The sequence below is a fragment of the Oncorhynchus mykiss genome, chromosome 9, assembly GCF_013265735.2.
Source record: "Oncorhynchus mykiss isolate Arlee chromosome 9, USDA_OmykA_1.1, whole genome shotgun sequence".
NCBI lineage: Eukaryota > Metazoa > Chordata > Actinopteri > Salmoniformes > Salmonidae > Oncorhynchus > Oncorhynchus mykiss.
In genome coordinates, this window is record NC_048573.1 from 68,666,745 (window position 1) to 68,692,822 (window position 26,078).

Sequence of the window (26,078 nt, forward strand, 5' to 3'; positions counted from 1 at the left end):
CTGTGCTCTCACCAGGGTTTTGTAATCTACATCCTCGCGGAGCAGCCTGTTGTCGTTGAGTGTATACTTGGCCTTTCCTGTCACAACGTCCACCGGTCCCTTGTCCACCTGGTGTTTAATGGCTCTGAACAGCATGTAGAAGGATTCCCCTGCAGTGTCCTAATAACACAACACAGAGACATGGTTCTCTGTCTCTTTAGTAAGGAGACAAGGGGTGAATGGGGACATGGTTGTCTGTCTCTTTAGTAAGGAGACACAGGGGGTGAATGGGGACATGGTTCTCTGTCTCTTTAGTAAGGAGACAGGGGGTAAATGGGGACATGGTTCTCTGTCTCTTTAGTAAGGAGACAGGGGGTGAATGGGGACATGGTTCTCTGTCTCTTTAGTAAGGAGACAGGGGGTGAATGGGGACATGGTTCTCTGTCTCTTTAGTGAGGAGACACAGGAGGTGAATGGGGACATGGTTCTCTGTCTCTTTAGTGAGGAGACACAGGAGGTGAATGGGGACATGGTTCTCTGTCTCTTTAGTGAGGAGACACAGGGGGTGAATGCGGACATGTTTCTCTGTCTCTTTAGTAAGGAGACAGGGGGTGAATGGGGACATGGTTCTCTGTCTCTTTAGTAAGGAGACAGGGTGTGAATGGGGACATGGTTCTCTGTCTCTTTAGTGAGGAGACACAGGAGGTGAATGGGGACATGGTTCTCTGTCTCTTTAGTGAGGAGACACAGGAGGTGAATGGGGACATGGTTCTCTGTCTCTTTAGTGAGGAGACACAGGGGGTGAATGCGGACATGTTTCTCTGTCTCTTTAGTAAGGAGACAGGGGGTGAATGGGGACATGGTTCTCTGTCTCTTTAGTAAGGAGACAGGGTGTGAATGGGGACATGGTTCTCTGTCTCTTTAGTGAGGAGACACAGGAGGTGAATGGGGACATGGTTCTCTGTCTCTTTAGTGAGGAGACACAGGGGGTGAATGCGGACATGGTCCTCTGTCTCTTTAGTGAGGAGACACAGGGGGTGAATGGGGACATGGTCCTCTGTCTCTTTAGGAAGGAGACAGGGGGGTGAATGGGGACATGGTCCTCTGTCTCTTTAGTGAGGAGACAGGGGGGTAAATGGGGACATGGTTCTCTGCCTCTTTCATAAGGAGACAGGGGGGTTAGTGGGGACATGGTTCTCTGCCTCTTTAATAAGGAGACGGGGGTGAATGGGGACATGGTTCTCTGTCTCTTTAGTGAGGAGACACAGGGGGTGAATGGGGACATGGTTCTCTGTCTCTTTAGTGAGGAGACACAGGAGGTGAATGGGGACATGGTTCTCTGTCTCTTTAGTGAGGAGACACAGGAGGTGAATGGGGACATGGTTCTCTGTCTCTTTAGTGAGGAGACACGAGAGGTGAATGGGGACATGGCAGGCTGAGAGACTCACCCTCAGGAAGGTAAACAGACACATTGACATCCAGTTGGTCAGCAGCTTCTCCACCACTGACTCAGTTCTGAAACAGGACATCATATTCGATATGAATGTGTCTGCTATTGATAAGAACACCCATCCACAACAGACTTTAGAAGACCTCGCAAGAAGCCTGTCATTACCAAGACTGAGGAGAACATCCTACAGATCATCCACCTCACCTTCGGAGCATCAGTCTGGGGTTCTTGGCCATGTACTGCACCACCAGGTCATTGAGCAGAGTCTTCAGGATGTCAGTGAAGTACTCCAGCTTCCCATGCAGGGCCACGGTGAGCAGGGAGGCCACGTAGGCCCGGTCCCGAGGGGAGAAGGTCCGCTGCACCTCCAGGGTGTGGATGAACTGGGGTCAAAACAGTGACACAGTGAAAGAGAAGCATTAAATATATGCATTATGATATTACTATGATATTACTATAGATGTTTTAGAGTCTGAATGCCATTGAGGTAGTTTGAGTTCAGTCAACAACAAAAGAGACTGGACATCATACTTATTCAGAGTCAGTTGAGGTTACCGTGGTGAGGAATAGTTTGCTGTTGAGGAGGTTGGACAACTGAACCAGCCCCTGCTCCACCGTCTGTCTACGGCACTCCGGCACGTCCAAATCCCGCCTCAGTGGCGACTCCCGGTGGCCAGGGAAGAAAATGCGCTCTGCATATGCCCTGTAGTCCAGGAAGGGGATACCAGAACCCACCAGGTCACTGGAACAGTCCATCATTTCAGTCATCAGGTCTGCACAAAGGAAGAGGGAGGGAAACAAATCACATTGAGATAGAATGAGAATCTTTTTAGCAACAGCATATGCAACCCACACCCGAAAAAAACACCTTATTAATGTCCACTTTAGGTTTTTGAGATATAAGATGCTGTTATGTCCAGGTCTCGCTTGAAAAATATATGTTTATCTCAACAAGAAAAACCTGGTTAAATATAAATTAAATAAAGAAATAAAACATTTATATGTGAATTCATTGCTTATGGTGCTTTCTCATACCTGTGAACTCCTTCTTGCAGCGGTCCCTCACACTGGTCTCCAGATTCTCCAGCTGAATCTGGACCTTCTTGTAGTCCCTCACGGCCTGTTTGCTCTTCCTCCTGACAGAGAGACATATGGACAGACAGAAGAGCTCACATCCAGTATACCGAGCATTACTTTGAACAGATGAAATGGTTTATACTTGGTAGACTAGTGACTGTGTCGGCACCCACCTGTATATGAGCACTATGATGAGGACAATGAGGAGGCCCCACACCCACCTGTATATGAGCATTATGACGAGGACGATGAGGGCTATGATGGAGGCCCCACACCCACCTGTATATGAGCATTATGACGAGGACGATGAGGGCTATGATGGAGGCCCCACACCCACCTGTATATGAGCATTATGACGAGGACGATGAGGGCTATGATGGAGGCCCCACACCTACCTGTATATGAGCACTATGATGAGGACAATGAGGAGGCCCCACCCCCACCTGTATAAGAGCATTATGACGAGGACGATGAGGGCTATGATGGAGGCCCCACACCCACCTGTATATGAGCATTATGACGAGGACGATGAGGGCTATGATGGAGGCCCCACACCTACCTGTATATGAGCACTATGATGAGGACAATGAGGAGGCCCCACCCCCACCTGTATAAGAGCATTATGACGAGGACGATGAGGGCTATGATGGAGGCCCCACACCCACCTGTATATGAGCATTATGATGAGGACGATGAGGGCTATGATGGAGGCCCCACACCCACCTGTATATGAGCATTATGACGAGGACGATGAGGGCTATGATGGAGGCCCCACACCCACCTGTATATGAGCATTATGACGAGGACGATGAGGGCTATGATGGAGGCCCCACACCCACCTGTATATGAGCATTATGACAAGGACGATGAGGGCTATGATGGAGGCCCCACACCCACCTGTATATGAGCATTATGACGAGGACGATGAGGGCTATGATGGAGGCCCCCACCCACCTGTATATGAGCATTATGATGAGGACGATGAGGGCTATGATGGAGGCCCCACACCCACCTGTATATGAGCATTATGATGAGGACGATGAGGGCTATGATGGAGGCCCCACACCCACCTGTATATGAGCATTATGACGAGGACGATGAGGGCTATGATGGAGGCCCCACACCCACCTGTATATGAGCATTATGACGAGGACGATGAGGGCTATGATGGAGGCCCCACCCCCACACCCACCTGTATATGAGCATTATGATGAGGACAATGAGGAGGCCCCACCCCCACACCCACCTGTATATGAGCATTATGACGAGGACGATGAGGACTACGATGGAGGCCCCACACCCACCTGTATATGAGCATTATGACGAGGACGATGAGGGCTATGATGGAGGCCCCACACCCACCTGTATATGAGCATTATGACGAGGACGATGAGGGCTATGATGGAGGCCCCACCCCCACACCCACCTGTATATGAGCATTATGATGAGGACAATGAGGAGGCCCCACCCCCACACCCACCTGTATATGAGCATTATGACGAGGACGATGAGGACTACGATGGAGGCCCCACACCCACCTGTATATGAGCACTATGATGAGGACGATGAGGGCTACGATGGAGGCCCCCACCCCCAAGCCCACCTGGGCCTCCAGTGGGAAGGTGGACTGGACCTGGGTGTCATACTGCACTCTGCCCAGGGAGAAGTTCAGGTTGCCCATCTGGACCTGGGACAAGACAGCGATGGATTTTAGAGTGGGAGGATTGATGTGTTTTAAACCGTACATCTCAACCCTACTATCACCACAACTATAGTCACTAGATCATCCATCAACAGCATTACTCATCACATTCAGAGTTACAGGTGTGACTATCCTCCAGAATGTAAGACGTGCCCTCTCTGATTTCCAATTTCAACAGTGGTCACCCAAGGAGTGAGGACGTACAGTGAACTCGGGGAGAGAATCCATGCCCTCCTGCTTCTTGCTGGCCATCACTGAGGGCTGCTTGGATGGAGGCTCACAGTAGAGGTGGTTATGGGTCAAGGTCTTCACCGAGCACACCCCATCCCCGATCAGAGCCACCACCTCCTCCTTAAAGATGGCCAGGTCCAGGTTCTCCCCCTGATTCAGAACCATACTGATATTAGACAAAAACAGACCACACTCATAGGCTCTGAAAAACTGTTGCAGAAGCTGTTATGGTAGTTGAGATGGGATGTAGCAGACACCTCCACAGAGATGATGCTGCCAGGTTTGTGCTGGTAGGGTTTGCTGGGGTCATTCTGGTTCAGTGGGATTAGGATGGGGTTGAGCTCGTAACTGAAAGCACCACTGCCCACAGCGCTGAAGTCAAAGTGCAGGTTATCCAGTAGGAAGTCCACCTTGACCTGGGCACTGTGGGCCTCCGTCCCCACGGCAGGCGTAGGGCACAGCATCAGAGAGGAGCTGCTCACGGCACAGCGCGTTTCAAACTGGAGAGGGGGAGATGAGACAGAGGAGTTGATTTATAAACTGGAGAGGGAGATGAGACAGAGGAGTTGATTTATAAACTGGAGAGGGGGAGATGAGACAGAGGAGTTGATTTATAAACTGGAGAGGGGGAGATGAGACAGAAGAGTTATTTTATAAACTGGAGAGGGAGATGAGACAGGGGAGTTGATTTATAAACTGGAGAGGGGGAGATGAGACAGAGGAGTTGATTATAAACTGGAGAGGGAGATGAGACAGAGGAGTTGATTTATAAACTGGAGAGGGGGAGATGAGACAGAGGAGTTGATTTATAAACTGGAGAGGGGGAGATGAGACAGAGGAGTTGATTTATAAACTGGAGAGGGAGATGAGACAGAGGAGTTGATTTATAAACTGGAGAGGGAGATGAGACAGAGGAGTTTATTTATAAACTGGAGAGGGGTAGATGAGACAGAGGAGTTGATTTATAAACTGGAGAGGGAGATGAGACAGAGGAGTTGATTTGTAAACTGGAGAGGGAGATGAGACAGAGGAGTTGATTTATAAACTGGAGAGGGAGATGAGACAGAGGAGTTGATTTATAAACTGGAGAGGGAGATGAGACAGAGGAGTTGATTTGTAAACTGGAGAGGGAGATGAGACAGAGGAGTTGATTTGTAAACTGGAGAGGGAGATGAGACAGAGGAGTTGATTTATAAACTGGAGAGGGAGATGAGACAGAGGAGTTGATTTATAAACTGGAGAGGGAGATGAGACAGAGGAGTTGATTTATAAACTGGAGAGGGAGATGAGACAGAGGAGTTGATTTATAAACTGGAGAGGGAGAGATGAGACAGAGGAGTTGATTATAAACTGGAGAGGGAGAGATGAGACAGAGGAGTTGATTTATAAACTGGAGAGGGAGATGAGACAGAGGAGTTGATTTATAAACTGGAGAGGGAGATGAGACAGAGGAGTTGATTTATAAACTGGAGAGGGAGATGAGACAGAGGAGTTGATTTATAAACTGGAGAGGGAGATGAGACAGAGGAGTTGATTTGTAAACTGGAGAGGGAGATGAGACAGAGGAGTTGATTTATAAACTGGAGAGGGAGATGAGACAGAGGAGTTGATTTATAAACTGGAGAGGGAGATGAGACAGAGGAGTTGATTTATAAACTGGAGAGGGAGAGATGAGACAGAGGAGTTGATTTATAAACTGGAGAGGGAGACGAGACAGAGGAGTTGATTTATAAACTGGAGAGGGAGATGAGACAGAGGAGTTGATTTATAAACTGGAGAGGGAGAGATGAGACAGAGGAGTTGATTTATAAACTGGAGAGGGAGAGATGAGACAGAGGAGTTTATTTATAGATCAAGCACATAGAAACGTGATATTTTTTGCAGCAAAAAGAGTAAGGATGTTTTGCCATTTGTTATTTAGGGAGTGAATAATTCTCAACTTTACGGTGATACATCACAGGACATTATCAAAGAAAAGAGTGTCTATACCTAAATGGAAGCAAGGAGACAACTGAACATCATATTAGAGGACTCAACACGCATTTCCAGTTGACCTGTTTGACAACACAGAGCATGTCTTCAGGACAGTCTGGCTCAGGAACTATCCGTCTTTGCCTCTTGAGTGGGATTTCTCTACGTCTCACTCTACTCTCTCCATATCTGCTGCTCCTCCTCGTCCTCCTGTTCTTCCTCGGAGAGAGGGACTCCAGAGGACTAACTGTCACCCGGATTCTGGGCTCCTGGACTACATCCAGGTTTTGTCCGGACACACGTATCAGTCTTCCACCACTGGACACAGAGAGAGAAGACTTTAATAACAAAATGGTATATATTTCTGACACAATGTGTTGTGAGTGACAGTGTTCCACCCACCTGAGAAAGCTTTTGGAGGGTGTAGCCATGGTTACGTTAGGGTCTGAGGTGTAATAGTAAATGTCTCCCTCTAGATGGCGCTCTGCTCTACCAAATCGGACAGTGATTCCATGTGCTCCAGTTCTGTTGCTGCCTCCAGTCATACATGTAATCTGGTCATCCTTGACCTCCGAGGAGCTAAAGAATGAGTTGAACCAGATATCACAACTACCGCTACAGAATGTTACAGGGCTTTTATTGAGGAAACTGAACAAATGAATTATGAATTCTCTCACATAACGCAGACACCACTGTAAACCACTGTTTGATCTGGTGACGGAATGTTACAGATACGTGAGAGGCTCACATGAGGCATGGGACTCCTCCAATCAGCACGCTGACCTCACTGAGGTGTCCAGTCTTCAGGCTCTGGCCCATTACGGTCAACGCAGAGCCCCCAGCCTTGGGCCCCTTACGAGGGGCTATCTCCAACAGAACTGGGTCCTGAGAAGAAGAGAAAGGGCATTAGAAAAGAAAACTTTATCAGACTTCATTTGAGGGCCAGTATTGTCCACTCGGCTAGATCAGCATTTTAATAGAAGATAACAAAGTCTGTTATATATACCTGGAAGCTGAACCTTTGACTGGAGAGTCCAAGCCCTCCTCCTCTCACCTCGACTGAGGCCTGGCCACTCTTCTGTCCCCCACTGGCTGTGGTCTCACACACAATCCTACAGAACAATGGAGGATTAAAGCAGGTTACTACTCTGAATGCAGATACAACTAGAGATGCAGAATATAGAAAAAAATAAACGTATTTGCATGAGAAGAACATTACCTAGAGGAGATCTCATATCTGCTGTTGATGACCGTGCAGGGGACACCAGCTAAAGTGACAGAGTTCTGGATGTCTTCAGCTTTCTGTCCCAGATTGGAGCCTGAGATGGTCACCACAGTACCACCATCTACTGGTCCAGAGATGGGCTCCATCTGCAACACAGTCGTGGAGAAGTCAACAAACGAGTCTATTTCACTGTCTGAAGACGAAAACACATGAAAGGACAATGATCCAAATCAAGCCTCACAAAGTGGATGACGGGTGCTGGGCAGGACTGCTTGATCTCGCCAGCGCAGGAATCCCGGTAACTGCATCTGGAAAGAGCTCCCCCGCACCACACACAGCCGTACTTCTGATCAGCCATACGACACCGGCTGCAGTCTGACCGGCCCACAGAGCAGTTAAACAACGTCACTGGAACAGAGAGGATACCACAAGTCAACGACCCAACAACAGCACAGATCTACATCAATAGGTCTTCTCCTTTGTAACCTACCATGAAGGTCGTCAGCACTATCAATCTGAAAGGTGTCTCTCCTCCTCACATTGATCACGGCATCGTACTCCTCCACAAAGGCAGTATAGGCATACTGCAACAACATGACAAAATCAGTCTTAGCCGTGAACGTAATCATAGCTTTCCTGCATAGCTCGGGGCGGCAGGGTAGCCTAGTGGTTAGAGCGTTGGAATAGTAACCAAAAGGTTGCAAGTTCTTATCCCCGAGCTGACAAGGTACAAAATCTGTCATTCTGCCCCTGAACAGGCAGTTAACCCACTAGGCTGTCATTGAAAATAATAATTTGTTCTTAACTGACTTGCCTAGTTAAATAAAGGTCAAATAAAATAGTTGAAATATCACCCTTCAAAAAACATGAAACAACCTACAGACAAACACTGTTCAAATTAACAGCATTTTTGCAATACCACATCATCTGATATTGAATAGAGAGTGACCTGGTGTAGCTGGCAGGTGATGAAGTAGAGAGAGGGCTGGGTGTCCTCTGTCTCCACGTACGCGTCCACCACCACTGACCGCCCCTCGATGGTCAGGACACACTCATAGTCCAGACCCTCGTCCTGATCACACACAGGCACACGCCAGTAGATGACATACAGACCGCATTTCACCCACCACGCACCTGAAGACAAGTAAACCCTCAGCCAGCATTCCTCACCCACCTGGAAGAGGTGAAGGTGGCGTCCCACCAGAGTGATCTTCCGCTCCACATTAACAGGAAGTAGAGAGGAGCCCTGGACCTTCTCCACACACGGGCAGTCCTACTCACATTATAGAACATATGTTAAAGGACACACACACAGGGGACATCAAACTTATCAGCATCCTACATCCCCAGGTGATGTCTCGTCAGTTTCAGTCATTAAAAGGGCTGTTCTGCAGTTGCTACATACATTTCGTTGACTTATAAATTAATGATATGTACCCTTTTATTCTTGAAAAATATAACTTATAAATAAATGCCTCATGAACTTAATTCAACTGTCGTATCCCATCAGAACCCAAACATAAGCTTGTTTTACCCCAATGTTTTTAAACGAAGTAAATAAAAAAAAAAAACACTCTATAACATCAAAACATGGCTAAAACTATATTTTTTTACGTCACGGATGGTCAGTCCATGCATTCATAGCTGTCTATGAATTTGAGAGTGGCTACATTTCTCTCAGCCCCATCCCTCATCTGTTGACCAAACCAGGGACACTTTGTTATTGTTTAAAACTAGAATTGCTGCTTTAAACCAGATTTACTGTTAGAACAATTAACAATTAATCCCACTCCAAAATGTTGCTCTATAGTCTAAAGGTCTATGACATGAGATCGAGGAAAATAACAAAGAAACACTGACAAACATGGTGTTAAACAAAAAACAGCAGGTTTAGTGTGAACTGAAGACAGCCATGTTTTGATGGCTTGAGCTCCAAAGCAAAGCAACTTCAATGACACTCAAAACACACAACATAATGGTGATGCTGTTTACACACATCACACATATCATGACATAAATAAGAGGGTAGGAATTTGGGATCAAATTAAGAGTAATCTATTTAACACAATGCAAATGCACTTATCTGATTAAACGCATGTCTTGTACTGGGTGCATCAGCTAGACAGCCACTGGCAGTGGAAGCCCTGGCCCACTCACCAGCAGAGCAAAGGAGTCAGACTGGTAGTCTGGTGAAGACTCAGACTCAGGGTCAGGTGTGAGGGTAAATGATTGAGAGGAATGGTTTGGTTCATCAACTCCAGAGGGCACTGTGGCAGAGGATGTTGCAGGGTCCATCTTTGTCTTGGTCTCTCCCTCCCCCTTGTCCCATTCCCCGGTCCAGGGGGGTGAGGCTGTACTTTGGAAGGGGGCAAGGGGGATCTCATCCCTGTCAGAGCCAGTGGGCAGGTCTACTAACAGGGGGACAACACTGGAGATGGTTGAGGTGGTGTCAGGGGACGAGGGCTCCATCCCAGTGAGGCCAGTCAGTCCAGCAGTACTACTAGGAAACATCTCTAGAGCCTCGGGCCAGTCTAGCAGCTCAACCCTGGTGACTGTTGTCTGCTCTGTTCCACCAGTAGTCCTGGGGAGACTCCTGTCTCCATCTCCCTCCACTTTGGTCTCTTCTGCGATAGCCCCTGCCTGCAGACTGGTTGCCACTTCCAGTGCAGTTGTAGCCTGGGTGGCCAGTGTGGTTGAAAATGTGGTGGTGGCGATGGTTTGTGAGAGGGTGGTGGGGACTGCAGTGGGCTCGGCGGTGGTGGGGGGAGTGGCTAAGGGCACATCCGTGCTGGCTGGGACTGGGGGAGTGGTCCTAACAGATACCTCTGTGTATGGGAGTGTTGGAGTAGCCAGAACAGTTGGAGTTACAGTATCAGATTGTTTGGTTGCTGGGGGAGTGGCTGTTGGTGGTTTCAACTTGAGATGGTAACAACATGACCAGAGAGAAGGAGAGAGGAGGGAACGACAGTAAAACGACAGGATAGGCAAGAAATATATGCAAATAAGACTGACATCACAAAAAAAAAAAAAACGTTTACAAAAAAAAAACTAAAAACAGAGACAATGGAATACGACAAGACATGAATGAACTAACAGTTACCCTAGGGAAGTTACCAGTTTCTCTACAAAGCAAACCTGAATAGGCTGGTTAGTAGATATAGTACGTTCCAGCTAGCAGTCCTGTAACTGCACTGACTGATAACCGTAGGTGGACTTACGTGTTTGTTGTAAATTGTGACTCCATCATCGCAGGAAGTGTTGGGGGTGCAGAAGTGCTGGTGAATACACCAGTTACAGCCCCAGCGACTGCTTACACACCCTCTGCACCTGAAAACAGAGAGAAGACGGAGACAGTGAGAGGTTAACAGGGAGAGAAATACAATTGTATTGAGGTAAAATGTCAGCATTTTAACTTACGGCATGCCTCCAGAGAGCTGTTGGACCACGCCACAGTCAAAGAAGGTGAACTCCCATGCAGCCACTGTCACATTGAGGAAGCGAAGGGACAGAGGGACGGTGACGGAGTCTGAGTAGGAGACGACATTAGTAGGATAGTTAACTATGGTGATAATTGAGAATGAGAGTGGAATCATTTCGCATTGTGTATTGGTCTCCCACCAATGTCACTCACCTTCTCCTTGGCCAATAAGAGGCAGCCTTCTGGAGTCGGGGGTAGAGCAGGTCACACCAGTGTCTGTTACGTTGGCAGGACTTTCCACATCCTGGTAGAAACATTTGTATTCTTCGCCTTCCACTAGACTGGGCAACCCCTTCACTGAAACAGCAATCTGAGAGATCGACAGACCGAGACAGAGAGAGACAGAGACAGAGACAGAGACAGAGACAGAGACAGAGACAGAGAGAGAGAGAGAGAGAGAGAGAGAGAGAGGTCAAAGGGTATGCATCTTTTTTTTTAAAGCTCAAAACAATCACTGTATCTTGCTCTTCTCATGTCTTACGTCTGTCTTCACTCCAAGGCTGATGTTATACAGGCTCAGGGATTGGATACTGAGACACTGCTGCTGCTGGTCAAAGCTCCACAGCCACTGGCCCTGCAGAGCCCCCCGACTGCACTGGGAACGCTGGCCACACCTGACATCACAGGGGGATGTGGGGGTGAGGGGTGGAACACAGGTCCAAAGAGAGGAACAAGTGAGAAGTTAACTTCTATTAACTTGACTCTCTGTGGTATAGAATTAGAATAGTCAGTTGGTGCTTCCTCACCTGCCCTCCAGAACACACCAGCCACAGTACGGCTCTCGGGCTGAGAGACAGGACTGACAGTCCAGGTGATCTCCACACTCTGCCACCGGCCGCTTCTCCACCTGAAATGTTACCCACACATCCCTTTCTTAAGAACATCTGTACTGTATGTACTGTATATACATGGACAGCCATAGAGGTGCTATAATTGTGTTTCCTAGCCAGGTTTTCTAATCTAAAAGGGAGAGTGCCAACAGACAAAAGGCAACAACACACCTGTACCTGCCCTTGATCTACTTCACTGCATTCCGCCCACCCAATCAAGGAAAAAAACAACACGTGGCTAAATCTAGTTGATGATTCCTTTTATTTATCTTTATCTAACCAGGCAAGTCAGTTAAGAACAAGTTCCTATTTTCAATGACGGCCTAGTGGGTTAACTGCCTGTTCAGGGGCAGAACGACAGATTTGTACCTTGTCAGCTCGGGGGTTTGAACTTGCAACCTTCCGGTTACTAGTCCAACACTCTAACCACTAGGCTACCCTCCTGCCTGACATTAGGAGAGTCAATTAGCTAGAGATGATGTGTTTGAGCTGTGTCTTGCTGTGTGGCGTCCACTCAGACTAACCATTGTGCTGGTCATGATGTAGATGTGCGTCTCCATCTGGTCCAGGAGGAGGTCACTGCTGATGGGTGAGTTGGGCTGGATGAGTATGGAGGAGTACTTCTCCACCCTACCTCCAGAGCCTAGAAACACCTGGAAGGAAGCAAATGGTTATTGTCATAAACTAACAATAATTGCCAAGTAGGGCTGTGGCCGTCACAAAATTTCGTCACACGGTGATTGTCAAGCAAATAACTGTTGGTCTCAGGGTAATTGGCCGTTAATTAACGTAAACACATCTAGCATCTCCTGGCTTCCACACATAGCCTACAAGCCACTGATGCAGACCTTTGGAACATCTACATTTTAAAAAGTCTATAAAATCCATGTAATATAGCCTACACCTTAACAATAAATCCATTATTTATTTTAGACAGTACTAAAGAAGCATGATTAATATTTCAGAAGAACAGCATACTCGGAGTTGTCCGTATGTTAGGTCCTGATCTGGCTATGCCAAATGGCTGTGGGCTACACTAGTTCATTTAGCAGACAAGATTTGCTTAGAAGTCTGTGGCATTATTTTATAGTATGAAGAATACAATTGAACAAAGCTGAATAAAATAGAAAGGATATGTTCTCCAAACGATTTGAGGGAGTGCGCACATGCGGCTATTTTGTGGCATTATAACCAGAGAGGCCCGGCTTCCGAGGACGAGCTCGGCATCAATTGGCCCGTTGAGCGTAATTTCAGTTTGCTTCAGGTGAATAGGATTGGTTGTTGGACTCCCAATAGTATGTTATACCTCATCCCCTCCTTCAGGGAACAGTAGTTATATTCATAACTGTACGTTTTATGTTTTATATGTTCTGTATGTGCTGAGTGTGTACTGTACTGTACTGTACGTTTTATATGTACTGTATGTGCTCATTGTGTACTGTACTGTATGTTTTATATGTTCTGTATGTGCTGAGTGTGTACTGTACTGTATTTTATATATGTTCTGTATGTGCTGAGTGTGTACTGTACTGTACGTTTTATATGTTCTGTATGTGCTCATTGTGTACTGTACTGTATGTTTTATATGTTCTGTATGTGCTGAGTGTGTACTGTACTGTATGTTTTATATGTTCTGTATGTGCTGAGTGTGTACTGTACTGTACAGTACGTTTTATATGTTCTGTATGTGCTGAGTGTGTACTGTACTGTATTTTATATATGTTCTATATGTGCTGAGTGTGTACTGTACTGTACGTTTTATATGTTCTGTATGTGCTCATTGTGTACTGTACTGTAGGTTTTATATGTTCTGTATGTGCTGAGTGTGTACTGTACTGTATTTTATATATGTTCTGTATGTGCTGAGTGTGTACTGTACTGTACATTTTATATGTACTGTATGTGCAAACCCCCTGACGGCACGGGGACAAACGTTATACCTCGTTCCCTCCTTTAAGGAACCATAGTTATATTCATAACTGTACGTTTCCTTTTAGATATAAAATCACACCCCAACCCGGCTCAGAGGGTACCAAACTAGGAGGCCCACGGCAGCCCACACAGTTTCCACGGGCTCCAAATAGGGGTTACAGAAGCCACCTTCTTCCCTAATACTTAGCTGAGAAGCCTAAACTGTCAGATCCCCATATAGGGAACCAGAACCTGCTGCAACTTGGCTATGTGTACTGACATAGTGCCACTGCAGCCCAAGTCCCATGATCCCACAGTTCCAGAAACAATACTTAACTTGCAAGCCTGAAATGTCACAACGAACCGCAAGTCGAAAACAACAGAACACCTCTCGTGACCTGGTAAAGAGCACACGCACGCTGCATAGCAACGGCCAGAGTCGATGAACCATGGCAGGCTGAGGGTCAAACCCACAGGGAACTGTGATAACCCTACTTAATGCACACTCTGCGCACTGTCGCACAACTCAGCAGCCCAACGCACAACTCAGCAGCCCAAGGCTAAAACCTGCAGGAAAACTGTGTTAACCCGGTCAAAATGCTGCCTAACATCGACCAAGTCCATAAACCCTACCGGTTTCCTAAAAGGCTCACACCGAGACCTGAGGAGTCTGGAATGCCAGAACACACACAAGGAACCGCAAGTCCAAGACCACAGGGCACCTGCTGTGAATTGATAATGCGTTATCGACGAACCACGGCAGACCAAGGCTCAAACCCAAAGGGAAACTGTGGTAACCAGGATAAATAAATAATCTGCTCACTGCCTAACATCCACTCCTGGACCCAGCCATAAGAACACTATGAGACACACTGGGAGCACCTACGCCCAAGCAATAAAACCTCACAAAGGTATGTGGGGAACCCCCAACTCGCTGCAGCACAGATATCACCAATCTTCATGCCCTTGAACAATGCCCAAGAAGCCGCCACACCCTTAATGGAGTGAGCATGCATGCAGCGCTAGGCAACCCTTGTCCTTTGCTGTCACACGCCAGGGAAATGGCTTCCACAATCGAATGAGAAAGACTCTGCTTAGAAAGTGCCCTACCCCGAGCTGGATTAGGGAAACAGACAAAAAAGCTGGTCACAAATGTGGATCTCCTTGTTCCTGTCCATATATGTGCGTAGTTTGCACCGGACCCAAGCCATGCAACCTCCAGTGTTCATTGGAAGCAAACAGAGGAGGTGAGATAGGGAACAGCTAGAAAGCCAGGGACCTGTAAGACATAGGTATAACCATTGGAGCAAAAGCTGAATTAGGACATAACCTCACATTGGACTCGCCAGGTGCAAACTCAAAACAGGAAGGGTGTTTTGAGCGTGGAAATTCCAAATGCGATTGACTGACGCCAAGACCATGAGCAGGGCAGTCTTGTAGGAAGAACCTTCAGGTCCACAGACTCCTTTGGTTCAAACGGAGGTTCATTCATTGTGGAACCGCACCACCAGAGGATGAGACCATGAGGTAGAATCCCTACATGACATACCGAGATGGCTGCCATATAAACCTTCAATGTGGAAAAAGGCACTGCTCAAAAATCTCTTGCAAGAATTTCAAAATGTCCACCAAAAGAGCTCTGAAAAAGGATAAACTCCTTTACCCTGACACCAACTCTCAAACGCAGTCATAATCACATTCAAGGGTAAACCCCAAGCCGACAAATTCAACCATTCAGGGCACACAGACCCGTGCGCCTGGGACAATAGATCCAATAATGCAGCCCAACAGGCGGATTATCTCTGGGAACCAGGGTTGTCTGGGGCAAAGGGGAGTCACCAAAATCGACAACAGATCCTCCTGATGGACCCTATCTTCAATGGCCTGAATCAGGTTCACTGGAGAAACACATACAACCTTATCCGAGGCCAGTGATGTGCCAAAGCGTCCGTTCCCAATGGAGTGCCTGGATCCCTTATTGAGAAGAACAGACGACAATGTGTGTTCTCGCGATGCATAAGATCTAGGTCGACTCGGACGAACCGGTCTCATATCTGGGCCACCACTAAGTGGTGCACTCTCCACTCCGTAGAGGTAGGACCACCCCCCTGGAATGTAGATCCTCACCCACGTTGAGAAATCTGTGAAGATACGTCACCCGGAGCAACAGGAAATGCACACTGGTCCATATGAGCAGATAACAGGCCAGAGAGAGTGACCGCGTCCCTCCCGGCATGTTGATGTAGCCACCACCATCCTGTTATCACCCAGCGCTGAAACAGACACATCAACACATCAAGTCCCAGAGCCACCATATAGAGGCCATCAGATCCAATAACCGCAGGCACAGAGAAAAGGCACTGAGTGCCCAAGCTGAAACCGTGTCAGACAGATCCAGAATGTGACCCTCCTCTGTTGGGACAAAAAAACGGTTCAGAACCGAGTCCGGAGCGAGACTCAGAAACAATGCGCTGAGCCAGAGTCTTTTGATTCACTATGAACCCCAGAGACTGAATATGGGAAACCAGCGTGGCAGTGTAGAGCTCCACAAGTTCCCTCAACTCCGCTACGACCAGCCAATTGTCCAGATAAGCCAATACCCTGATCCCCTGGCACCACACCAGTGCCAAAGACGCCTCCACCACTATAGAAATGATGGCGGAGATGGAGAGGACAGGAAATATAGTACAGCACATGAAAATGTCCATCCTTCATATCTATGGACATGAACCAATTGCTACAATAGCCGGAGAAGTGTGAGCATTTTAAACTTGCAACCTTGAGGTGCTTGTTTAAAACACGGACCATTGACACCAAGAAAAGGAGGAGGAAACACAGCAAACTGTTGAACTGGAAGAACTCCACTGGGGGGGAGAAAACACCATCAAAGCCACATTCAACACCAACACTCTCCCCTGTCAAATCCAAAGCCAGGGCTTCAGGCTGGCCCGGACTGATGTCATCCGATTCACACTCTGAAAACACTCCAGAGCCATTCAGGGATAGTATATCATCCCAGGAATCCTAACTCTGAACACTGCCAGAGAAACCAGAATGAGCCTCACTTGGCTGGGCTCTACTCTATCCACCAATCTTCTACACAAAGTCAGCCAGACTCCCAATGGAAGTTGACCCCAGCTGGAGACAATGGTCACACAACTGGTCTGAGCCAAGGCCTCTTGAGTGTGTTTCCACCCAAGGAAATAGGACAGCACTCGTGAGTATCTTTTCATTTTCATTGTGAAAACCACATGAGATTTTAGTTAATTTTTTCAGAGTTTCTCTCGCGATGTCAGATGTGTACGTACTGGTAGCGAAATCAGGTGCAGGAGAGCAGAGATTTGTGAACAGGCGCACACTTTATTTAGGCAAAAGTGCAAAACGCGCAAAACAGTCACACGCGACCCCAGGAGGGGCTTTCGAGGGCGGGCTCAGCATCCATTGGCCCATTGGCCATGATTTCCGTTTGCTTCAGGTGAATAGGATTGGTCGTTGACTCCCCATAGTATGTTATACAGAGTGACCGACTGAAAGGCAACTGAAAAAGAGAAGTGCATTCTCTACAGGATTGTATTGGGAAGAGAACAGTTAATTTGATTGTCAGTCAGTAAATCTAATCTGGAGGATACCAAGACACCTTTTCCTAAGTGAATCATAAGCCCTCAAACTCTCAAGTTACCTGAGTTTAATGAGATTAGCATAGATTTGATGTTGGCCTCTATAAGCCTCCAGTGAACGCAGTGCTGTAGGAATCTCTTTGGTTTGTCAAGTGGACTCTCAGAACATCTTAGCGAGCCGACACAATGGTTTAGAAACCTGCAGGTGGTACCCACATTGTGTGTGTGTGTGTGTGTTCACGCATGCATTTGCACGTGTGTGTGTCTGAATGCTGTTTGTGGAATTTGGTGTACACAGATGAGATAATCTTTTTAAAACGGGTAACTTCAGTGGGCTGCATGCTGAGGGACTCAAAGCCCTCTCTTCTGTTCTGTCTGGGGCTGAGGAGAGAAGGGCTGAAAAAGGAGGGCTGAGTGTGGAGAGATGAGGAAGGCCGAGGGGCGGAGGGCTGAGGAAGGAGGGCTGAGGAGAGGAGGGCTGAGGGCTCCCCCACCTCCCCTGGCAACGGCTTTAACAACACTACTAAACGATGTCTAGCTCCATTTGAGTAGAAGTGTGTCTGAAACAATGCTATCTTGATCTAAATCTCATGTATTAACTCAAACATGCTTCATAACCTACTGTAACTTGGCATACCTTGTGCAAATTTCCTTTAGAGTCTCCTAAAAAGGCAATTGTGTGCCCCGCCCTCACACTGACAGCCACAGCAGTGAGACGGGCGGACGGGCTATCCAATACTGCCTCAGCTTCTATGGGCACCCTGCTGGCCATTGGACTGGGGGTGTGGTCAGAGCCACAGGGATAAGCCTTCAGGGTGTTCTGGAACACAGAGAACAAACAATAGATTTCTCTCTAGAGAATGTTCCGTTCACATTATCACCGGAACCTGGTTAGTCATTTCAACAGTATTACTTCCATTCAGTAATAATTATTCACATCATTGACTCACAGTCTAACCAATCCTCTTAGTTCTAATAAGAGGATTAATATTAGATTAGAAGCATACCAAAACTGCAATCTTGCTCCTTTGATTTTGCTTAACACCCTTAAATCCATACCAATAAGTCTTCAGCAAACTCCAGTAAATTGGGATGTCCTTTGTTCCAGGACTTGTTTACTTTAAGATGCATTGTTTACCAAACTAACTTTCTGTTACAATCCATCTGTCCGTCTCATTGGACTTCAAAGGGCTCCTCCCCATCCTTGTCAGCCTTCATTTAACAGTCCGATAGCTGAGTTGGGACAGTTTGTTTTATTAAATGCTCCAGGCAAGCAGGCCTGATGAGCTCTGGGCTCCGCGCCCAGACTGGAGGTCATCCCCGGGTCGTAAGCCTGCATGGCTACTTCACTCACAGGCCTCAGGGATCTCTTGGCTGTTTGACACAGGGTTCGTTAAGGCCCTTTATGTTCCATTTGCCTTCCTCTCTCTATGGCTGTTCTGCTTTAAGCATGGATCAAGTCCACTTCCTGACTGCGGAAGCCAATAAGCATTACAGCGGCGAAGGTAGAGAACAAGTAGGATTTCACTAGATTATAAGGCATTCCATTGCTAGTACCCTGACGTTAGGAAAAAGAAGGTACATGCTTGACATTGAGCAGTGGAAACCTACACTTTCATTCTGATGAACCAGAGGAATCATGTGAACGGTTACATCTGCTTCTCTGAATAACTTACCGTGGGTAAATTGGCACAGCTGGACTTGACCTCGTACTCGATGTAGGCCACCTCCCCTCCTCCCTCCACCCGGCCATCCTGCGTGTAGCACAGGTCTCGTGTGGAGTCGATGTGTCTGTCCAGCTCGTCCAGGGCGTACACACACAGAGCCGAGTCGTCTGAGGGCCCGTTGGAGGAGCTGGCCCTGGTGGAGAAGAGCCCAAGCAGTTTCTCCCCCTCTCTGTCGCCCCCCTGACCCACCTGGGCTGCCTGCAGAAGGTTGTAGTTCCTCTCTGGGGAGGAGGTAGAGGAGGAGTGACACACCAGGGGTACCTCTACATAGGAGTAGTAGGAGGAGTCATCCAGACACACGCGGGCAGCATACGTACGGTATTCCCGCGTCACAGCCTTAATGTCACGGCGATAGAACAAGAAGTACACATGCCCACGCCGAGCGAAGGCAGCTACAAAATGGTGGTCGTACTCCGAAAGCCTTCCCGCCACGGCCAGCTTGGCGGTTTCGTCGTATGAGAACACAGGCTCGTGGGCCAGATGGCGTGTGGAGATGGGCGGATGGCTGCTTGTGTAACCACGGCCCACATAGAGCACAGCCCGCTCCCCGCCTCGGGGCCCCACCACCAGCCCCACGGTGGACACCCCCGGGTCGTTGGCCGCCACGTACTGGGTATCCACCGGCCTCTCTGTGGAGAACAGCACCTCCTTCACAGAGGTTAGGCTGCGCTTCTGGCAGGTGCCTTGGTGGACGTTACCACAGGTGATGAGCTCCATGGCTGAGGGGTCCACCAGGAGCAGTTTGTTGTGGTTGGAGGTGTGCCGGGCCTGGGGGCAGTTGGCCTCTGTGACAGGGGGAAGACACTCCTTACTATCAGTCACTGGGCCGGTCCTCTCCTCCTGCTCCAGACGCAGGCCGTCCAACCCGTCCAGTTGGAAGAGATGGTCCCTGGCCCCCACGTAGACTGTGCCTACAGAGGGGTCTGGGTGCAGGACCAGGTGCTCAAATGAAGTATCATTTCTGGAGAAGCGGGGATAAGTGCAGACAGCGAGGGAGCATGTGGTGGTGACCAGGAGGAAGATGAGCGGGGCTGAGATCAGAGACATCCCAAGTGGCATGGCAAATATTCTGCAAAGACAAATACAGTTAAAGGACGCTCAACATCAAGTTTGCTACACAAATATATTTCTATACAGTTATACAATGTCTAACCATTTGTGTCTGACGTTAAGCTCAAGTCTCCTCCTCATCCACAAACATAAACTATTCTTGTTCACTCCACCTGTAGAGAAAAGAAAATTACATTACAATTGAATATCACCCAATAATCCATCAGGAGTTACATTGGTTGGATCATGTTCAAGGACCTGCCATGCAGACACTAATGAAGTGATGCAGCCCGTGCTCCATTTAGACACTTGTCACTCGTCACCTCACTACTCCAGTGAATCAATGGGCCAGTGGGACACCGGGAACCCTCTAGTACAGCTGAAACCCTTCAATAATTAAACATCTCTCCCCAGTCCTCCCCCTAACGAAGAACTTAGTGCCACAGGGGGTGGTCACGTCTTGGACAGTAACCTCCACACACACTGTCACAGGGGGTGGTCACGTCTTGGACAGTATCCGCTAAGCCCACTGCCACAGGGGGTGGTCACTTCTTGGACAGTATCCGCCAGGCCCACTGACACAGGGGGTGGTCACGTCTTGGACGGTAACTCCACACCCACAGGGGGTGGTAACATTGTGGACAGTATCCGCCTAGCCCACTGCCACAGGGGGTGGTAACATCGTGGACAGTATCCGGCAGGCCCACTGCCACAGGGGGTGGTCACGTCTTGGACAGTATCCGCCAGGCCCACTGCCACAGGGGGTGGTCACGTCTTGGACAGTATCCGCTAAGCCCACAGCCATAGGGGGTGGTAATGTCTTGGACAGTATTCGCCAAGCCCACGGCCACAGGGGGCGGTAACGTCTTGGACGGTAACTCCACACCCACTGCCACCGGGGGTGGTCACGTCTTGGACAGTATCCGCCAGGCCCACTGCCACAGGGGGTGGTAACATCGTGGACAGTTTCCGCCTAGCCCACTGCCACAGGGGGTGGTAACATTGTGGACAGTATCCGCCAGGCCCACAGCCACAGGGGGTGGTCACGTCTTGGACAGTATTTGTCAAGCCCACTGCCACAGGGGTGGTCACGTCTTGGACAGTATCCGCCAGGCCCCCTGCCACAGGGGTGGTCACGTCTTGGACAGTATCCGCCAGGCCCCCTGCCACAGGGGGTGGTCACGTCTTGGACAGTATCTGCCAAGCCCACTGCCACAGGGGGTGGTCACGTCTTGGACCGTATCCGCCAAGCCCACTGCCACAGGGGGTGGTCACGTCTTGGACAGTATCCGCTAAGCCCACTGCCACAGGGGGTGGTAATGTCTTGGACAGTATCCGCTAAGCCCACTGCCACAGGGGGTGGTAATGTCTTGGACAGTATCCGCTAAGCCCACTGCCACAGGGGGTGGTCACGTCTTGGACAGTATCCGCTAAGCCCACTGCCACAGGGGGTGGTAATGTCTTGGACAGTATCCGCCAGGCCCACTGCCACAGGGGGTGGTAACATCGTGGACAGTATCCGCCAAGCCCACTGCCACAGGGGGTGGTAACATCGTGGACAGTATCCGCTAAGCCCACTGCCACAGGGGGTGGTAACGTCTTGGACAGTATCCGCCAGGCCCACTGCCACAGGGGGTGGTAACATCGTGGACAGTATCCGCCAAGCCCACTGCCACAGGGGGTGGTAACGTCTTGGACAGTATCCGCCAGGCCCACTGCCACAGGGGGTGGTCACGTCTTGTATGGTAACTCCACACACACTGCCACAGGAGTGGAACGAAACATACAATTCCATGTGCATCACATTTTATTGAGAAAAACTTACAGGTAACTGCCAAAATAAAGGAAAGACCAACATAAAGTTCCTTAATAGGGTGTTGGGCCACCATGAGTCAGTTGGGCCACAGATTCAATGCACCGTGCCATGTCTGGAACTGGAGAAAGCTCTGTCCCAAGGGCCGCTCCAGAATCTCCCATAAGAAATCAATTGGGTTGAGATCTGGTGACTGAGACGACCATGACACATGGTTTACATCATTTTCATGCTCATCAAACCATTCAGGGATGGGGACATTGTCATCCCATGGAGGCATAGCCATGGTAGCCAAAATAATGGCCTGCCCAGTATTTTATACATGACCCTGAGCATGATGGGATGTTAACTGCTTAATTCACTTAGGAACCACACCTGTGCGGAAGCACCTGATTTCAATATACTGTATCCCTCATTTATTCAAGTGTTCCCATTATTTTGGCAGTTACGTGTATGTCCAGAATAGTATGGGGGGGTGTCACTTTATAATTGCTTTATAGAGCCGTTATCCCTATCAAGATTACTCTTTACATCTATATGTGGGCCTCTAAATCCCTGCCACTGTTGTCCTTGATGCTCAGTTTCTGTCTATACCAGCGGTTCCCAAACTAGGGGTCGAGAACCCATGTGGGGTCGCCTGATATGAAAAGGGGGTCGCAGGAGAATTTCCAAAATCCTTAAATATATATATATTCTACAAAATATATTATAATATCGTCTTTGTGCTGTATCGTATTGTAATATATTTAACCTTAAAAATCTAAATTATTCAAATCTAAAAGATACAATTCCACGAGATGGAGCCCTTAGATCATGAGAAAGGCAGCACTTGATCATCACACTTGAATAATTCTCAGGGTGAATGGCTAGGCCTGCTACGCTATGAAACCACACACTATTACAGAGACTGATATTACTGGCAGCAATTGATATGAGGAAAACAATGTGTGGGGGGACAGAGGCACAGATTCTCACATCAATAACATTGTCAGATAACACTGTTAAACAAATCATTTATGCTCGGACTGAAAGACTCACAAACTTCCCAGCTAGCACAGTGGATCTGGGCCGATTCCGGTGAGAGTTATCTGGCCCAAATGTATTACATGGGGCTCGGACCGATTGGGGCTACTCTCTGGCAGATGATTACACAGGCTGCTTTATATATTTAACATTTGTTTATTTTTCCAGATTTTCCTCATTGTTTCTGTGATCAAAAAATACAATTAACATTTAAATTAAATTCTTTAAGAGTCCTGTGTAGTATTTTAGTATTTAGCTACTTTGTGGAAGGCAATTGATAAGCATTAAAAACATTGTGGATGGAACTTCCCGAGTGGCGCAGCGGTCTAAGACACTGCATCTCAGTACAAACTGCGTTTCAACAGAAGCTGGTTTGAGACCCGTGCCGGCCGTGACCGGGAGACCCATGAGGAGACGCACAATTGGCCCAGCGTCGTCCGAGTTAGGGGAGGGTTTGGCCGGCTGGGATGTCCTTGTCCCATCGAGACAATTTTTTGAATGTATAATAGTAATATAGTAATATTTAAAATGACTCAAATCTGGTAATTTTGTATACATTTATTTAAATTTGCATCGGGCCGCTTCTGGGGGGATTCTGGTAAGATGCCGGCAAAGTTGGCTGGATTCTGGTAGACGGAAACAGGCCGATGTACTTGGGTTGATTCTGGGCAGTCATTCATTTTGATTCCGGGCCGAGTCCGACACCCGATTCCGGGGAGATTCAATTAGTTCCGGGCCAAGATTCCGTGCCAAGAGGGTCACTTCTGGGCTAATTCCTCATTGCTAGCTGGGTCCCCAACTTATGCTCTCCAAATGGACGTTAGCTGTGAGGGCAGAGATGCATTGGCTTGAGCATGAAAAAGCATAGGCGATGTTCAGTGTGCTGTGTGACTATGTTGACGATAAACAAATTCCATGGGATCGAATGCTGGGCTTTTGCAAAGATGGGGCTCCGTCTATGGCGGAACTGCGGGCAGGCCTCTGCACTGTACTTATGAAAGTGTCTCCCTCTGCAATATGAACGTATTGTATGATACACAAAGAGCAACTGGCGGAAAAAAAGAGCAGAGCACAGAACCCGTGAGATATAATGCAGCAGGTAACTTCGATTGTAAACTACATCAAACCACACCCACTGTGCACATGTCTGTTCACAAAACTATGTGGAGTTATGGGATCAGAGCATGACAATGTTCTATTTCATAGTGAGGCTTGGTGGTTATCGAGGGAGAGTGCTGCAAAGATTTCTAGCATTGCGAGAGGAACTGTTGTCATTTGCAATGGATGTAAAAAAAAAGAGACTTGCTTAACCTTCTGTGTAATGAAAATAAATGAACAGATAACAGCATCAGTAAATGACCCACACGAATGATGACTGCTCACCTCTAACGCTTGGAAGAGCACTTTGGGACTTACTTCCCAATCCGTTTGACTGTGATCCTGGCTCAGTTGACATGCCGGTAAGTCAAATCGAAACAGCTGATCAAGATGTCATGTGACCGAATGCTGCAGACAAGGCACTCACGGGTCACTACAGAGGAGTTTTGGTTCCTGACTCAAAGGGAATACCCTGCCATCTCCCTCTGAGCATTAATGCCGCATTCAAAACAACTGGGAACTCAGAAATCTCCAACTTCCGAGCGTTCAAGACAACTGGGAACCCTGAAAGAAACGAGCTCCGACTGCGAAAAGTCATCCAACTTGGAATTCTAACTCGGGATCTCTGGCCTCTTTCTAGAACGCCAACTTTCAGATCTAAAGATCATTGAAGCCATGATTTGACATTGCATTTTTTCGAGTTCCCAGTTGTCTTGAAAGGACCATAAAACTCAGGGTAGGCTACCCTTCCACAGCTTCTGTTTGAAGCTGGATTCATTGCTCTTGTCTGGATTAAAACCAAATATCGATCCAGGTTGGATGTGACAGCAGAGATGAGGTGCGCACTGTCGACCACGCCCCCTGACTTTTAGACATACATCAAGCCACACCAATCGCATTAGTGGTTGTGAGATAAGATAAATTATATCAGACTAATTTGCAGTTGACTGTCACACCATCACATACTTCTAATGTGGGGCTGAGTTGAGAAAACAATCATAAATAATGTTCGAATGTTTTTCAATTGACTGCCATAGCCCATAATAAAGAAGTAAACATTGGTTGTTAATTACATAATTGTTTTCACATGGTTGGGGTCATGAGAATCTTCAAATATCAATATGGGGTCGTGGGCCAAAGAAGACCTAGTGGCCCGTGGTACACAAATCAAATTTCAAATAACATTTATTTATATAGCCCTTCTTACATCAGCTGATATCTCAAAGTGCTGTACAGAAATCCAGCCTAAAACCCCAAACAGCAAGCAATGCAGGTGTAGAAGCACGGTGTCTAGGAAAAACTCCCTAGAAAGGCCAAAACCTAGGAAGAAACCTAGAGAGGAACCAGGCTATGAGGGGTGGCCAGTCCTCTTCTGGCTGTGCCGGGTGGAGATTATAACAGAACATGGCCAAGATGTTAAAATGTTCATAAATGACCAGCATGGTCATATAATAATAATCACAGTAGTTGTCGAGGGTGCAACAAGTCAGCACCTCAGGAGTAAATGTCAGTTGGCTTTTCATAGCCGATCATTAAGAGTATCTCTACCGCTCCTGCTGTCTCTAGAGAGTTGAAAACAGCAGGTCTGGGACAGGTAGCACATCCGGTGAACAGGTCAGGGTTCCATAGCTGCAGGCAGAACAGTTGAAACTGGAGCAGCAGCACGGCCAGTTGGACTGGGGACAGCAAGGAGTCATCATGCCAGGTAGTCCTGAGGCATGGTCCAAGGGCTCAGGTCCTCCGAGAGAGAGAAAGAAAGAAATAGAGAATTAGAGAGCATACTTAAATTCACACAGGACACCGGATTAGACAGGAGAAGTACTCCAGATATAACAGACTGACCCTAGCCCCCCGACACATAAACTACCACAGCATAAATACTGGAGGCTGAGACAG

General features: G+C 47.9%; 1 protein-coding gene across 3 annotated transcripts in view; it reads right to left on the minus strand.

Annotated features, from left to right (window-relative positions):
* LOC110532751 (plexin-B1) overlaps positions 1 to 26,078 on the minus strand; it is an 81,593-nt gene that overhangs the window by 11,758 nt on the left and 43,757 nt on the right. The window contains exons 2-28 of one of the 3 annotated variants that reach the window (XM_036988826.1): positions 20,352 to 20,421; positions 19,148 to 20,267; positions 18,109 to 18,291; positions 12,468 to 12,596; positions 11,860 to 11,960; positions 11,595 to 11,727; positions 11,267 to 11,423; positions 11,053 to 11,161; positions 10,854 to 10,962; positions 9,793 to 10,551; positions 8,810 to 8,908; positions 8,585 to 8,707; positions 8,126 to 8,219; positions 7,877 to 8,043; positions 7,630 to 7,781; positions 7,417 to 7,522; positions 7,159 to 7,295; positions 6,813 to 6,989; positions 6,584 to 6,728; positions 4,697 to 4,939; positions 4,413 to 4,589; positions 4,045 to 4,193; positions 2,465 to 2,565; positions 1,985 to 2,202; positions 1,634 to 1,812; positions 1,428 to 1,494; positions 13 to 159 (exon numbers count right to left, since the gene is read on the minus strand). In XM_036988826.1, the coding sequence (XP_036844721.1) occupies positions 13 to 159; positions 1,428 to 1,494; positions 1,634 to 1,812; positions 1,985 to 2,202; positions 2,465 to 2,565; positions 4,045 to 4,193; positions 4,413 to 4,589; positions 4,697 to 4,939; positions 6,584 to 6,728; positions 6,813 to 6,989; positions 7,159 to 7,295; positions 7,417 to 7,522; positions 7,630 to 7,781; positions 7,877 to 8,043; positions 8,126 to 8,219; positions 8,585 to 8,707; positions 8,810 to 8,908; positions 9,793 to 10,551; positions 10,854 to 10,962; positions 11,053 to 11,161; positions 11,267 to 11,423; positions 11,595 to 11,727; positions 11,860 to 11,960; positions 12,468 to 12,596; positions 18,109 to 18,291; positions 19,148 to 20,257 (5,271 nt within the window). In that variant the 5' untranslated portion in view covers positions 20,258 to 20,267; positions 20,352 to 20,421. Of the gene's footprint in view, positions 1 to 12; positions 160 to 1,427; positions 1,495 to 1,633; positions 1,813 to 1,984; positions 2,203 to 2,464; positions 2,566 to 4,044; positions 4,194 to 4,412; positions 4,590 to 4,696; positions 4,940 to 6,493; positions 6,729 to 6,812; positions 6,990 to 7,158; positions 7,296 to 7,416; positions 7,523 to 7,629; positions 7,782 to 7,876; positions 8,044 to 8,125; positions 8,220 to 8,584; positions 8,708 to 8,809; positions 8,909 to 9,792; positions 10,552 to 10,853; positions 10,963 to 11,052; positions 11,162 to 11,266; positions 11,424 to 11,594; positions 11,728 to 11,859; positions 11,961 to 12,467; positions 12,597 to 18,108; positions 18,292 to 19,147; positions 20,268 to 20,351; positions 20,422 to 26,078 lie in introns of all 3 variants that reach the window. The other 2 variants (XM_036988824.1, XM_036988825.1) reach the window with 2 other exon arrangements.